At 43.9% G+C, this 17,127-nt stretch overlaps 1 protein-coding gene across 5 annotated transcripts in view; it reads left to right on the forward strand.

Annotated features, from left to right (window-relative positions):
• Positions 1–17,127, forward strand: part of SPIN1 (spindlin 1) — a 71,487-nt gene that overhangs the window by 33,911 nt on the left and 20,449 nt on the right. For all 5 annotated transcript variants that reach the window (XM_088470054.1, XM_088470058.1, XM_088470056.1 and 2 more), the window contains exon 2: positions 11,536–11,755. In XM_088470054.1, coding sequence (XP_088326180.1) covers positions 11,704–11,755 — 52 coding nt within the window. In that variant the 5' untranslated portion in view covers positions 11,536–11,703. The remainder of the gene's footprint in view (positions 1–11,535; positions 11,756–17,127) is intronic.

A 17,127-nucleotide genomic window follows, 5' to 3' on the forward strand; every position in this document is an offset into this window, starting at 1 on the left:
GCTACGGACCGCAAGGTGGAAATCTGCCTAAAAATCCATTTATTCCCTTGGGGGGGGGGGGGGGGGGCATCCAGACCGGCTAAGGCCGCGTGTTGGGTGACCAGAGCTATGGAGCGCTGGGCTGATAGTTTGGAGGCGTCTTTGGACTCGGCCTGTTCGGCTGAACAGGCCGAGTTAGTGGGCAATCTCTGGGATTCGGCCACTTACATAAATGAAGCGGCCTTGGATATCGGTATCCTCACCTCTAGGATTTCTTCTGCAGCTGTTGCTGCTCGTCGCACCTTATGGTTGCGATCTTGGAAAGCGGACGCTGATTCCAAAAAGGGCTTAGAAGCTTTGCCTTTTAATGGAGAAGTCCTATTTGGTCCGGATCTGGACAAAATTGTAGCTACGCTGGCAGCAGCCAAATCTGCATGTCTCCCGTCTGCTGCTGTCCCTTCAAGTTCGGGTACATCGTCCTTTCGGCCTTACAGGGCCCAGGGTAGGCCTAAAGCACAGTCTTTCCCCCGACAGGCTGGGCTCAAGAAATCGGCCAAGCCCAGGATACAGGCCTGGAGTACCAGACGTCCGGCCCCTAAGTCAGATGACAAACCAGCGGCCTGACGGTCCGGGCCTCCCTTTGGGGCATCCCAAAGTGGGAGGCCGCCTGCTGCAGTTCGCCCAGTGTTGGTCGATAACCACGACCGACAATTGGGTTCACGAGGTGGTTTCTCACTGGTATGCCCTCTCCTTTCAGCACAGGCCCCCATCCCGGATCTTCACCACAGGCCTTCCATTAGACCGGAACAAAGCCTTGGAACTGCGGAAGGTTTTGCACACTATGCTCCAGGCTGGAGTTATAGTGCCTGTTCCATTCTCCCAGAGGGGCCAGGGTTTCTATTCCTATCTATTTTTGGTGCAGAAACCCAATGGGTCGTACCATCCTATACTCAACCTCAAGGCCCTCAACAAGTCCTTGAGGGTGCCATGGTTTCGGATGGAGACCCTACAGTCCATCATTCTGGCGCTGGAACCTGGGGATTACATGGTGTCATTGGACATACAGGACGGTTACCTGCATGTCCCTATTCTTTTGCGCCATCAGCAGTTCCTCAGGTTTGCAATCCGCAACGATCACTTCCAGTTCCGGGCGTTACCTTTTGGCCTGGCGACTGCACCACGAGTGTTCACCAAGGTCATGGCGGCTTACCTGCGGATGGAGGGAGTCCACATGTTGCCGTATCTGGACGACCTTCTGTTGGTGGCAGGATCTCCAGAGCTCCTTCTACGCCATTTGGACCTGACTATTGCAGTTCTGCAACGTCACGGCTGGTTGATAAACTGGCAAAAGTCCACCCTGATCCCGTCTCAGAGGATTCTGCACCTCGGAGCCTTGTTGGACTCCAGACAGCAGCGGATCTTTGTGACAGGGGAAAAGATCTCTGCCTTGCAGTTGAGGGTGCGCAGTTGTCTACGGTGTCAGTATTCGACATGGTGGAATATGCCCAGTTTCACTCCAGACCTCTGCAGCAATTGATCCTTTCCAAATGGAATGGACTGCCTCAGAGTGTAAAATCCCAGACGATGGTGCTCACTCCGAAGGTTCGCCTCTCTCTAGCCTGGTGGTTGCAGACGACCCACCTCAACCAGGGTCGCCCATTTTGGGTGGCGAACTGGGTCCTGTTAACAACGGACGCCAGTCTTCGGGGCTGGGGAGCTGTCACGGGTCCACACTTGTTCCAGGGCAGGTGGACTCGGGCAGAAAAGGAGCTTCCAATAAACATCTTGGAACTCCGCGCGGTTTTCAATGCTCTCCAGCAGGCACATGGGGTTCTCCAAGGTCACCCCGTGCAGGTCCAGTCGGACAACGCCACCACCGTGGCCTACATAAATCGACAAGGAGGAACCCGAAGTCGGGCGGCACTCGTAGAGGTGTCCCGCATCCTGGTCTGGGCGGAGCGCAATCTCCCGGCTATATCAGCAGTATTCATCTTGGGAGTCCTCAACTGGGAAGCGGATTTTCTCAGTCGCCAGGATGTACATCCGGGAGAATGGTCTCTGCACCAGGACGTCTTTCAACTTCTGGTGGACAGGTGGGGTCTTTCTGAGATAGTCCTCATGGCGTCACGGCACAACAACAAGTTGCTGGTGTACGGGTCTCGAACAAGAGACTAAAAGGCGTCTCTGGTGGATGCTCTGTCCGTCCAGTGACGTTCCGGTTTGCTTATCTCTTTGCTCCGTTTTCCCTTCCGCGGGTAATCCGGAAATTCAAACAGGAAGGGGGTACACTCCTGTTGATAGCTCCCGAGTGGCCCAGATGGCACTGGTTCTCAGACCTTCAGAGTCTGTCCGTGGACATTCTTCTGCGGTTGCCGCTACGACCGGACCTGCTATCACAGGGTCCTTGTCTTCACCTGGACCTGGCTCAGCTGTCTTTGACGGCGTAGCTGTTGAGACGGCCATGTTAAGGTCCAGGGGGTTTTCCAGCTCTGTGGTGCAAACCATGCTAAGAGCTCGAAAACCATCCTCTGCAAGGATATACCATTGTGTGTGGCATACGTTCTTCCAGTGGTGTCGACCGAGAGGTTATGCCCTTCGGGAGTTCCGTCTGTCTAGAGTGTTGGCTTTCCTACAGGCGGGGCTAGACCATGGGCTTCGCCTTGCTTCTCTGAAGGTGCAGGTGTCTGCCCTGTCAGTCTGGTTCCATCGTAGGATTGCTGCGCTCCCTGATGTGCGCACCTTTATGCAAGGTGTTCTTCGTATTCAGCCACCTTTTGTTCCACTGGTGGCGCCTTGGGATTTAGCTGTGGTTCTGAGAGCTCTCCAGGGACCGCCGTTTGAACCACTGGGCTCAGTGGACCTTAAATGGCTGACGGCTAAAACAATATTCCTTCTGGCCATTGCTTCGGCCAGACGTGTTTCTGACTTAGGGGCTCTCTCCTGTAGACCCCCTTTTCTGATTTTTCATAGGAACAGGGCGGTGCTGCGCACTCGTCCTGGATTCCTTCCCAAAGTTGTTTCAAGTTTCCACATCAGCGAGGAAATCGTTGTGCCGGCTTTTAACTCGCCTGATCTTTCAGTGGGTGAGGCCACTTTGGACGTTGTGCGGGCCTTAAGGATTTATGTTGACCGCACTTCTTCTTTTAGGAAGTCGGACGCCTTGTTTGTCCTCTATGGCTTCCGTAAAAAGGGTTGGCCTGCTTCAAAGCAAACTTTGGCAGGTTGGATTCGTATGGCTATTTCAGAAGCTTATCTTCATGACGGTCTTCCGGTTCCTTCTGCTGTGAGGGCACATATCACAAGTTCTGTGGGTCCTTCGTGGTCAGCTCGACGTGGTGCATCTGCAGTCCAGATCTGCAAGGCTGCCACGTAGTCCTCTGTCCTCACCTTTGTGAGGTATTACCCGTTTGACACCTTTGCCTCTCAGGATGCTTCCTTCGGGCGGCGGATTCTCCTTTCAGCACAGGCCCACCCTTAAAGGATACTGCTTTGGGACATCCCCAAGGTATCCTGTGGATACCCTATGGACCCTGATGTAGAAAATGAGATGGTAAGAACTTACCTTTGTTATCTCTATTTCTACGAAGTCCATAGGGTTCCACAGGACTCCCGCCCTGTCGCACCTGTGCTGCAGATGGGCTTTACTCTGGTCACCGTTTTTTTCCGTCTCCCTCTGGTGAGAATGTGATTCTTGTGTGTGTCCAGATCTTTCTTCTCTCTCTTCCTTCTCCTCCTCTGGCCTATGGCTTGGTACGTAACTGAGATGCCTTGGCTCGGGGGCGGGGTATAGGAGGGGGACCCTAGTGTATCCTGGGAGGCTGAAAACTTAACTCTATGGTGCCCGATGCCTGACGTCATCACCTATACCCCCAAGGTATCCTGTGGAACCCTATGGACTTCGTAGAAATAGAGATAACAAAGGTAAATTCTTACCGTATCTCATATTTTTCCAGGTAGAGATGAGTGGTTCGGTTTTGAGACTGTTCTTTTCACCATTTGTTCAGATTTATTTTACTGGCTACCCAAAACACGTGAGAGCTGATTAGCCAATATGATTCCGTTGTTGAGATCAAAACTTAACCGAGTAAAACTCTAATTTCCAGGTAATAAATCCCATTCCAACAGGCTTTATAATGCTTGCAGTGGAGATACCACAAACCTCTGATTCCATTCCACCTCCGATGCTCTATAGAGATATAGGATTTCTCTTTTTACTCTTCACATGAAAAGCAGTCTTTAGATTGATTCAATTCCTATGTATTTGTAATTTTGGCTGCAGCTTCAGTATAAGATCCAGAACTAAAATATAACTTAGCAGTTACATCTCTTGTAAGATTATATTCTATATTGTGCATCTTTGTGATATCTTGGATGGTGCCACTAGGTATGCAAAGTGGTTATTTGGAAAGCTAAACTATATGCACAATATATTTATGTTCATTACCACAGAGACAAAAGCACATGCGCATCAGGATTATTGGTGGATTGTGAATGATATAATGTACAGTAGTCTTCATTCTAGCACCCTGCACCTTTCACAACCTGTGCAGTTCCTCTATCCTGCCTGGGGTGCCACACTCTGCTCTGGTGTTTCTAGCACACTCAGCTGATGCAACAAACTGCTGAGATTCAACAGTTTGTGTGCTAGAAGTACCAGAGCAGAGAGCAACATCGCTTTCAGGAAAGAGGAATTGCATTGGTTTTTAACAGGTGCAGGGTGCTAAAATGAACACTACAGTATCTTATCCTTTTGATTTTATCATAAGTATAGTTGACATAGTTCCCAAAGTATACAGGATTTGCAAATGGCGATTGGAACCAAAACTGCAGAATGTTTTAAGAGGTATTTGGTTAGAAACAACAAAGCATACTAGTTGTTGCTTATCGTCACTGTAAAAATAAAACCAAAATATGTTAGTACTTTCTGGCTACAGGAAGTACCAGTCTAGTAATGCTATATGACATTATTATTCCATTCCATTTAAAGCTGATATTTAATAGGGAATTAAATCCCTCCACTCTTTTATTTGCCATAATTTATTATAAAATTCAACCCCCATCCCCAGGCGAAATGTAGTATAACTTGGAAGGAGGTCAACCTACAGTTTGCTGATTTTGGTTCTGGATGGCAAGGTCTAGGGGCTTTATTTACGAAGCAGCTGCTTTTGTAAAGCAGGCCATACACCAAGCCAACTTTCCTCCAACCATCCAACTAGTTGGTTGGTTGGAATGATAATCCAGAAATGCGTGGGAGCAAATGACAATCAGCAATTTGCTCCCAAACACAAACGTATAGTGAATAGAAATAAAACTTAACATTTATTGATGAACCTTTAAAAAGAGTTCTACCGTATAGGTCAGGGATGGGGAACCTCTGGCCCAGGGGCCATATAAGGTCCCCGGAATCATTTGTTCTGGCCCTCTGAGCTTTTTTCTACTAGCCTCACCTGGCTATCAGGGTGCCTAGGATGGCACCCTGCAGCCAGAATCTGTGCAGCAGTACTGCCTGGAGCGTCCTTAGGACTGCCCTTTTACAGCATCTTCAGGATGCTCCGGGCATTACTGTAATCACCGGCGATTGTGGTCCCGCCCTGTGTCACCTCACACGGTGGGGCGTGGCCTGCACTGTGCCCGCAAATAATGTCCTATATATCAAAATGGCCCTCGGCAGATAAAAGGTTCCTCACCCCTGATATAGGTAGATTTGAAAATGACAGACAAAGTACATAGTAATCAAATAAGAAACGTTTGATCAGGATCAAAATGGTCAATAAGGTGAGTTTAATCAGGATACAAGGTGAGTCACTTAGATAAATTCTGAAAAATGACTATTTCACATATGCAGTGATCGCTCTGAGTAGCAAAATATGTGGGTCCCAGGAACCCACCACTTTTAAAAAAAATTGGGTCCTACGTGACCATTTCTGGGTTCCATCATAATTTATGCTTTAGAGTTTCCCATATTCCCCTCAGACCTCCCCACATGCCACCACACTTCCTCACATACTCCTAGAATGCCCATCTGATACCCCCAATAGCATCAGTTTTGTACACAGAGGTCAGCCCGCAGTACCCATTGACAATAATGGGAACTGCAGTCTGCTGTGATAGTTAGCCTTCTGCAGGAGATTTCTGTGAAATCTTTTGCATTAGACTGTTCTTACACAGTGGCGATACATTCAATTATGCAGAAACTGTAGTTCTGCATAATTTTTTGAAAATCCACGAACCGATAAAAACATTTTAAAAACATACAAAAAGATTTTCTTCTCTTACCTCTTCTGTCCTTTTATTCTGGGTGAGCTAGATGGGGGGCGACTGCGCTCGTGCTGCAGGTCCTTATGGCTCCTCATCTTCTTAAAGTGTGGGAGGCGAAATTGGGGACAGGAGCAGGAGGTGGGGAGCCGGGGACAGGAGCACGAGGTGGGGAGCTGGGGACAGGAGCAGGAGGTGGGATGCCGGGGAAAAGAGGATTCAGGGAGACAGATTATAGGTTAAGGGAGCTGGGGACAGGAGGAGTAGGCAGGGACTGAAGAAGGGACTGAATGCCCGGTATTAGATGTGGAGGAGAGCCATGTACAGGAGGAGGGTAGCTAGGGGCAGGAGGAGTTGGCAGGGGAAAGAGAGGTCTGGGTGCCATTGGGCATTAGAGGTTGAGAGGAGCCACTGACAGGAGAAGGGGCTGGGTGCCACAGGTATTAAAGGTTGAGAGGAGCCACTGACAGAATGAGGTGGAGGGGAGCTGGGGACGAGTAAGCAGGGACATGGGCTGGTTGCTGCTGGGTATTAGAGGTGGAGGGGAGGCAGGGACAGGAGAAGGGGCTGGGTGCCATTGGGTATTAGAGGGGGAGAGGAGCCACTAACAGGATGAGGTGAAGGGACAGGAGAAGGGGCTGGGGGCCAATGGGTATTAGAGGGGGAGAGGAGCTGCAGATAGGTGGAGGGGTAGGCAGGGACAGGAGAAGGGGCTGGGTGTTAGAGCGGGAGAGGAGCCAGTGACATGATGGGGTGGAGGGGAGCTGGGGATGAGTAAGCAGGGACATGGGCTGGTTGCCACCGGGTATTAGAGGTGGAGGGGAGGCAGGGATTAGCGGTAGAAAGCTGGGGACTGCTGGGGCCAGGTGCGCTGCTGTTTTCTACTTCCTGACTAACTGAATTAATGGCCATGGTCGCGCTGTCCCCAGAATGCAGGGAGGAGGAGTCGGGGCCTCTCGTCTGTACTTTAGCCGGACAGCGGTGAGCCAGCCAGCGGTACACCTGTTACTGCCCCCCTCCTCTGCGCCCTGCCCGCACCACACCAAGGCCACCGGTAGTACTACCTGCTTTAGGGTGTCGTCTTCAAGCCGGGGCCGGCCGCAGTCTTCTTCATGCCGGGGTAGGGGATGCGGCCCGCAGTCTTCACGCCGGGGGGAGGAGGGGCAGCCCGCACCCACTCTGAAAAAGTGAGTCCCCGGTTCTCATTTATGGGTAAAATACACTCTATAGCACGTATTTGCGATTACTGCATATGTATATCCTGAAACAAAAGCTCATGACAGTTGGATGTTAATCCAATCAGGATCAAAATTAGCAGACTTCTATCCTAAAGGATTGGAACACATATCACATTCACAAAAGACATCACAGGTAAGTGGTGATTCGATAGGTGTCAAAAATAGAAATCAAATGAGAAATGTCTGGTCAGGATCCAAATGGTCAATAAGGTGAGCTTAAGCCGAATACAGGGTTCATCACTTACAGTCAGGTGCATAAATATTGGGACATTGACAGAATTTTCATATTTTGGCCTCTATTCACCACCACAATGGCTTTGAAATGAAATAAACAAGATGTGCTTTAACTGCAGACTTTCAGATTTAATTTGAGGGTAATTACATCCAAATCAGGTGAACGGTGTAGGAATTACAACGGTTTCTATATGTGCCTCCCACTTTTTAAGGGGCCAAAAGTAATGGGACTATCAACTCAAAAGCTATTTCATGGACAGGTGTGGGCTATTCCCTCGTTGTTTCATTGTCAATTAATCAGGTTAAATTGTCTGGAGTTGATTCTAGGTGTGATATTTGCATTTGGAATCAGTCGCTGTCTACTCTCAATATGAGACTGTCAATGTCCCAATATTTATGCACCTGACTATAGAAATTCTAAAAAATGACTAATTCACATGTGTATTTTGGACAAAAGCTCATAACAGTCGGATGTTAATCCAATCAGTATCAAGATTAGCAGATTTATATCCTAATCCTCTACCCCTCAGTTTGAATATCAAGTGATGTAATTAGTATGGGGAGGCACACCATAGATCAAAATAATAATAATATTGAGGAGTGTCCACGGTATGTTTAACAGCAAGATCCCTTGGGAATTGTAGCTACGTAAGGTACTTTCAAAATTAGGTCTAAAACTCTAATAATTTGTTCTGCAGAAAAGCAGGGTTATGACCTATAGGGTATCACAATGAATTTGTATGTGAAATAGAATTATGGACCGGAGAGAGGAATAGTCCAAGGAAGTAAGCAAGACCTGGGATATATGGTATGTTTAGTACGGGATGTAGTCAGGATACCGGCGGATGAAATCCCGACACTAAAAGCCCAACATGGGACTAAAGATAGGCGTCGAAATCTTGACTCCTATCATTAGCCCCATGATAAAATCCAGACACCCGGCATACCGAACGAATGTAAGCCGGGTGTCTTAGGTTCTAGCAACGGGGTAGGGGGAGAAGTAACTTTAGGAACCTCTGGGGGGACTTTGGGTTAGGCACCCCCCTGGGAGGGTTAGGTTAGGGGAAGGGGGGGTTAGGGTTAGGCACCCCAGGGGGGAGGTTAGGGTTAGGCTCCCTGGGAGGGTTATGTTTAGGGTGTGGTAAGGGGGGGTTAGGTCTAGGCACCAATGGGGGGGAGGTTAGGGTTAGGCACTAAGGGGGAGGTTAAGGTTATGCACCACTAAGGGAGGGTTAAGTTAGGGAGAGGGGAGGGTTAGAGTACTTACCATCCCCTGTTGGGATTTCGAACAGTCTGTCTTCCGCAATCGGTATTTGATCCGGTGGCTATTCAGCTGCCGGCATTACATACAAATTCCGTTTAGTACAGGTATGACACTAATATATAGTGTGGAGTATGTATATTTTAAGGCATAGAAGAATGTATTTTAGACAAAAATAGTCAAGATGTGTGATGCGCTAGATGAGTATGAAGTGCATAGGAGCCTAGTATTTGGGCACCTTGCAATGTTCTAGAAGAGCCTAGTAATCCGACTACCTTGGTGAAAATCTAAAGTTTTACTGAATCTGTGCTGCTTAGTTGCAATCTGAGTAAACTCAAAATGACAGTTTGGTCAGAAGTACTAATCTATTGAGACAATCTTCTTCTAGTGCATCTTTATGTATAATCTATACTGTGTATTTTTTTTATCATTTTGGCATAAGTTATGATGAATTTGTGGCACTCTTTCTACAATCAAATATTATTCGGGAATCAAATATTATTCGGGAAGTTCTTCCCAACACTTCCCAACACTGTCGCAAAATGTGTTGCACTTGTATAGATGTGTCCACATTCATCTTACCTCCTTGCACTACAAGTCGTGTTAAACATATTACGTGAGCACTGTGAAACTTGATAGCGCCGAGCATATTTTTGTGTGACTTTAACATGTGTGTAATTCGCAAAGTGATGCACAAGCAGCTTCTGCTGATTAAAATGATATGCAGAATGCCTATGATCTGTGTGTGACTGCGGGTGTATCTGCATGTGAAATGCTACGTTACATGGTCAGCGTCTGTGGCACTAATGTAGCATTTTTCGTGCAGATACAGGTGTAGTTGTACACAGAGCATAAATATGCCACATATAATTAGCAGAAGCTGCTTGTGCTTCCTATTCACATCACTTTGCGAATAGGACTCATTTGAAGATAAAGTTGCACAAAGACAGATGGCGTTACAGAGTCACATCATGGTGTGGTTAGAAGGGCTGTTTATCGCGCAGGGAAGTGAGCTGTATTGGACACATCTGTAGGTTGCTTTGCTTTTACCCTTCAGTTCATATCAAACCAGCTCAATGGGGTTTAAGGCTGCAGACTCTGGTGGCCATTCCATGATATGAAGCCCACCATCTTGTTTTGCTTGGAGGTAGTTCTGACATAGCTTGGAGGTTTGTTTTGGGTCATCATCTTGCTGCAGGATGAACTCTTCACCAACTAGATGTAGATGAAAGGGTATTGCATAGTGCTGCACAATGCTGTGTAGCCCTTTTGGTTCAGAGTGCCAATTACTCCCAGACCATTTATGTTTCCTCCTTTTGCATAAATAAACCCCTGTGATACCAACTGTCAAACATGGAGTATTCTAACCCAGTGTACAGACTAAGGATATGCAGGCCTCTCTTGCACTAGTTAATGTTATGGTTTGAGACCACCATCAGATTATCTCTGACCAAAATGGTATGCATTGGAGGATAGCAAAGAGGAATCCACCTGGTTCCACTAATGCTCTTAAAAATTTACTGTAAACGTTTGAAGCCATTGGGTCACACCATTAGTAAATACAAGAGATTCACATGCTTTTTCGTACAAAGAAATATAATGTTGAGTCATTTTGATGAATGAATGAAAATGTATCCTTCTGTGTTATTTGATCTACTGGGTTCTCTTAATTGTTTTTTCATCGATCTTTTAAGACCTTAACGCTCCCATTTATGTAGAAATTGTTACATTTTAAGGGGTTCACAAGCTTTCTATAACTACTATAATTGTAGCTGAGTAGTTACTCTATATTTCCATTGTCTTTGCAATTTTCAGGAACATTTAGTGTAAGCAGTTAGGGGGCGATTCAATTGTTTTATAGCACCAAAGACAGGGTTTAGGCTGTGTAAAGCCGCTAAATCTGTCTAAAGTCCAGATTGGGCACCCCAAAACCAGGAACCAGGACTTAACGCACATTTCTGCTCGCCACCTCTGGAGGGTGTTATCGCCGACTTAATGGAGCAACATTTGAATTGTATCATCGGTCACCCAGTAGTTAAAGCTGCTAACGTAAGCAATTGAAATCTCCCCTTAGCGTGTCCACTGACTCTTGGAATTTTTTTTCTCTTGGAGTAGGAATTTTAATTTAGGCTTACAATAAATTGCAGTCAAGTGCACTCACCTCTTGGGTGCAGAGAGTAATATCTAGACAAGGGCAGATTTACCATCATAATCACAGATGTACTGCTGGCACACATAAAGAGCTTTTAAGTAGCTTGCGGACCTAACACTGGATGTATTCTGCATTTTGCATCTGTGTCTTATCTATCTTTAAAAAAATAAATATCTCTTCCATTTTAACTCGTCTTTTTGGATTTTTTTTTCATGTTTGTTGTATCTTTACAAGCCCCATACATTTGTCTGAAATGGTTTATTCTCTAGGTGGTGTATTTTGGCAATACATTTTTTTACATATATTGCTGGCCACAGCTGCAGCTTATGTAGGCCTGTAGTTATTGGAAGACAAACCTGCAAAATAATATTTCTACCTAAAAGATAGAATATATATTTTTCATTTTGCTTTTACAGATAAGGGACATTTGATAAGAGCATTTGTGGTCGGAGAGCTCTTCCTCTGAAAGGTGAAAAGGAAAAGGGGTTCTTTTTCATGTAGACTGGAACGACTACAGCAAATTCGGAGTGACTACAATTTTCGCCCTAGTTCGGCAGCCCTGCTGCCCTTTAATACACAGATGAATGAAGACTCCATTTGGAAAGGCGGCCGCTCAGCGATCAAGAGCTGATGCAGGTAAAAGTCTTTTTACTGCTTGTGTTTTGTAACTTTAGGATACATTTTGGAATGAGTTGGAGCTGGTGCAAGAGTTTGGGGTGTACCATACAGAAATTGGAGAGGTGCGCTACTGTAGAACCTTCCCTTTCATTAACTTGTTTTAACACCTAAATACTGCTTAACTTAGCCTAACTTCTGATTTAAACATTGGTAATGTATTTATTACATGGGACATTTTTGTGTGCTTTGATGCTTTTCCTTTTTTACATATTGCAATGCATTTTTGTTAAATAAAATAAAACATCAAGGTACTTGATTGATTGTACTCCCATTTGCTTACTTCGATCCGCAGAAAATACTATTGGCAGTACCCAAACTTCATTTGGAGGTTGAGGTTGTAGCTTTGCCACTCGGACTCTCAGGAACAATTCTAGAGCCTTCCACTCTAGAAACCTTAAACAGACACAAGCACACAGGCTTTTCATTAATGTCACTTAATTTTCATTTTTAAAAGTAAAAACCCAAGTGCTTAGCCCTCTCTTCTGTAGTCTGCTAATACCTAAGTTTATGTTGAATCATTTTGCTTTTTAATTTGCAGGTGTAAAGCACTATTGAGAGAAGTGCTATATTTTTCATAATAATAAGAATCTCATTTGTTGTGCTCCCTAATTGGCAAATTAACTCCATTGCTCCACTACTTAAGAAATTCTCTCCAGTGTGATTGCAAGGTAAATATATGTCCTCCCTCATACACTGAGGGGGGGCTTCAATTAGCAGATTTAGGTATCAGCCACATAGAGATGATGCTGAACTCCGAAAGAGCCTTATGGTACTCAAACTGATAAAGGTTGCAGAGGCGGATCCAGTGAAGTGAACACTGAAAGAGTGATTTGAAAATTAGGAAGAGGACCATGATGGGACAGTGTCCCGAAGACCTCGGAATTGTATCACATGAGAAGAGTAGCTAACAATGTCAAATCCAGCAGAGAAATCCATGAGTGTTGTTATATGAACATGTTACTCAATTGATCAACAGACCTCTATCTACTTATATGGGTATCCTTCTAAAAGGTAGAAGTAATTCTGGGGCAAGATTAACATGCTTATTTTTACAGTTAATGGCTTGTTCCCTCTTCATCTGCCAATTTTTCACACTATAATCTAAATATATTATTTCAGTAGTCTACAAAAAAGGATATACATTTGCTTTGGTAATTGTTTGTACTGTAGTGTAACTAATACATTACATTAAAGAAGACAGTCTTACATTTTATTTTTAGTTTTTAGGTCTTTTATTGGCTACACATTTACTTTCTAATTGAATGGAATATTTTTTAATATTCTGATTAAAAATTTTCAATTTAATAAATGAAAGTATTTGCATATTTATATAGAAAATAAAATTCATGTTATTGTAAACTGTGCATCCTACATTTGTATATGGTAGAAGTGAGCTGTTATGATTCCATTTGCTTGCAATATCTGTCCTTAAATTGTTTTTGGGTATTACATTAAGCACAAAGGTCCAGCTGTGACAAGCATGCAGGAAATCATGTTTCTGTTGTGAAATGGACACTTTATTGTATACAATGTAGTGGACCTGTTACATTACATGCATACTACTTGAATATAGTGACCAGGCAAAATAGAATTATTTTTTTTTGTAAAACCAGAGCTCCACTAATGAGCAAACAGATGAGGAGGTTGTCTGATTCTGAGTTAAGCTAGGTACACACTATACCACTGTGCCACCCAGCAATGTAACGATACATTGTGTGCACTGTACACACTGCACGATCCAGTGTACAACAGCCCAGTGTATCATTACATGTTGCATATAACAGCACCAGGTTGTTCATTGCATTGTCCCATCTGCCGTGCAAAACTGCAGATGGGACGATGCAATGAACGACCGTTGTGAACGTCATACGATGTGTATAATCTATTTTTATGATCAATGTCTGACTGATATATATTACGATACATAATATAGTGTGTACCCAGCTTTAGAGTCAAATAAAAAAGGAACAATATGCATTTTGGTTAAACCATGTTGCTCTGCAGACAGATCTATAATTGGCTTTAAAATGAGCAGACAGATTTATAATTAGGAAGGGGTGGTTCCTAGCTAAATTCAACATTTTTGGTAAAAACAAAGTTGCCCATTATTTTCCCCAATTGCAAAAGCAGCCAATATTTTCCCTACATGCAATACAATAAATCCAGGAGATAATGCATCGTTTGCTTATTTTTTTTATTTGCTCCTAACCCTGAATCAGGCCCATAGTGTCCCAATTACACTTGTCCACAACTTTGTGTTAAGTATGGGATACTCTGAAATAACTATTATATATTCTCATTATATGTACAATTATTTACAGTCCATTAATTTATTGCTGGACTTGAATGAAGCATATAAGATGGGACAGTAAAGATGACTCAGTCCTATGTAGTGCCTCAGTTGTAACTGGCGTTTCTCCTTTACAGATTGCACATTTATATGAATAGGATGGCTGAGACTCACCCCTTAAATATTGCAACCAGGAAGTTAAAGCTGCACTGCCACCTAAGCGACCAGCTTTCCTAAGCTTCTCTCTATTCTATGTTCCATGCAGCTACCTTTCTTAGGGCACCATCTGTTCTGTAGTGCAGAACTGGTAAATTCTGTTCGCCTCATTAGAATGATGGAAGAGGGGGTTTGTGAGCATGAGGACCGATCACAATAAATTTCCACTTGTGATTTGTCATCCTAACCCCATCCTGCTGGTTTTTGGCCTGGGCTGTGTGAAAATCTAGAGAATATTCAAGAAAAATTCTGCATGGAGCAACCCCCATGGCTCTGGCTGAGATAGGGAGATGTTTCGCAAAATATAATTAGTAGATGGTAGTATAGCTTAAAAGGGATTCTTCACCTACAGATTTTGTACCCTCCTACAACTTTTACTAAATCCATTTTTTTTCCTTGTAGGATTTTTCTGTCTTTGTTTTTAGCCATGCCTTTTATGTTTACAGGTTACGGTAAGTTGTTCTTTTATAGTAGAGCTCCGAAAGTGGACAATGCTTTCAGTAAAAGTTGGAGGAGGGTACATGCAAGCCATCAAAAACCTTTTAAACCTTTAGTTCTACTTATACAGCATACCAGTTAATTGACATGTGATCAATTAGAGACTCCCTGTTAAACTAGATAGAATATAAGACAACACCTTTTGCTTTTTACAGGGTGATTCTAAATCTCCATACATAGTGAAAAATTAACAATTTTTAACAGTGTGTGTGTGTGTATATATGTGTGTATGTGTGTATATATATATATATATTTTATTACTTTAATAACCAATTAAGGGCTTCATTTACTAACCAGTTTTATCAACAAAACTAGTGATAAATTTCACTGTGTATGCTAAATGATGCTCCAGCCAATCATCTCCCAACTGTTAGAAAAATGACAGTTGGGAGCTGATTGGCTGGAGCACCATTTATCATACACCGTGAAATGTATAAACTCATTCGTAAATGGGGGCCTAAGTTCTATAATGTAATTACTTTGAAATTACATACGGATGCGGCTCTCCTATTCATGGGGAACTCTCATTAGTATATCTGATATTATAGGCTCGATCCAATTAGCCGCAATTATCTCGCCGCTGCAAGTCATCGCGTCAATGGGTGCATTTTAGGGCAGCCTGGATTCGCTGAGAATTGCTCGCAGCCCCATAGGGCTCCGAGCAAAATTCAGCAAATTTGGGCTCAAAGTGGGCCCCAAAGGATGCGAGGGACCAGAGTTTTAATGCCGTTGCAATGTCTGCTCGCAACCTTAGCATTGAATAGAATTTACCCCTATGTCTGAAATTACATTTTTGTGTTCCTTTTAGGAGGTTCACACTAGACGATATTTTGAACGTTATCGTTCAGTCGTTCACTATATCTTCCAGTTTGTACGCAATAACGATGAACGATAACGACCAACGATGCAAGCTCCCACAGGTTGTTTGTCTTTGCCGTTCATCGCCCGACAATGCAGGCGAACCTGACGATATTTTTTTGCATGTTCGGGGATGAGGGAGGGAGCCCAGCACTGAACGATATCGTGCTTGATATCATTCAGTGTGTGTGATCAATGTCGTTAACGACATTGAGGTACACACCTGCCAGGGAAAGACTAGACAATATCGCTCATTTAGCAAATCATCTAGTTAATGCACCATTAAATTGCATCTGTGAATAAAGTAGTTTTGTTAATGTTCCCAATGGTGTGGAATTTTCTCTGTATGGAGACTTTTTGGTCACACTAGTATGTTTTCTAGTTTTATTTTAACCTCCTGAAAAATGTGTAAAGAAAAATGGCTGTAACATAGTACAAAGACGCATACTGCACTGAGTATTGCAGCTATACAGGATGTCTTTGCACCAATATGTGTCGAAAATAGTCGTTGGAGCTGTGATGTGCAAACCTACTCCTTCAGTGATCTATTGTCCCCCAGTATCGTCTTGGCGTAGCACTGATGTGCCTGTACATTGCTTCACTCTCACCCCTATCTATTGCTGCTCTGAAGTGCCTCCTACTAATGGGAGGAACATCTAAAGTGTAAGTTAAGTCTCCTCTCAGATCTCTCCGGCAACCTAGTAAGCTGCAGCGTCATTCAGAGATTAGTGTTTGTTTTGTTTATAAGCTTAATCATTTGAGAAATCATTTTGGCGCTATGGTGTTGCCGTAAACAGTGAGTTGCTACTGGAGAAATCTAATTTCTCGCTGGAATGCCTTTTGATGCATATGGAGAAGGCTTATAAAAGTGGTTACCACTCTTGATAAATCTAACCTTTAGGGGTAAATTTACTAAGATGGGAGTTCTATTAAGAAGTGATGATGCCTATAGCAACCAATCAGATTCCAGGTATTAGCTTCTAGAACACTGTTGGCTAACCTTGACACTCCAGCTGTTGTGCAACTATATATCCCAGCATGCCCTGCCACAGTTTTAGCATCCCCTAATAGCAAAACTGTAGCAGTGCATGCTGGGTTATGTAGTTCCATAACAGCTGGAGTGTCAAGGTTAGCCAACACTGTTCTAGAAGGTGCTAGATAAATGAGAAGTAGAATCTGATTGGTTGCTATGGGCAATATCACTTCTTAAATAGAACTCCCATCTTAGAAAATTCTGTTTATGACCTAGCTCTTACATCACCATTGTGACATCACATTTAGTATAAATGACTGTGTTCATTGGGTTTGTTCATTCCTTCACTCTAGTACTGCAGTAGGAGCTGTGAAAATGAGATGACATCTATCCTTGCAGTAATTTTAGATATATTTAACAGGTAATATGATGGTTTCAGTAGTTTAATTGCTTCATGCAGTCTGGTCGAAAATCGCCAGTGCAATTTTAGTTAAA

Source organism: Taudactylus pleione, unplaced genomic scaffold (assembly GCF_031769625.1).
Source record: "Taudactylus pleione unplaced genomic scaffold, aTauple2 ptg000095l, whole genome shotgun sequence".
NCBI lineage: Eukaryota > Metazoa > Chordata > Amphibia > Anura > Myobatrachidae > Taudactylus > Taudactylus pleione.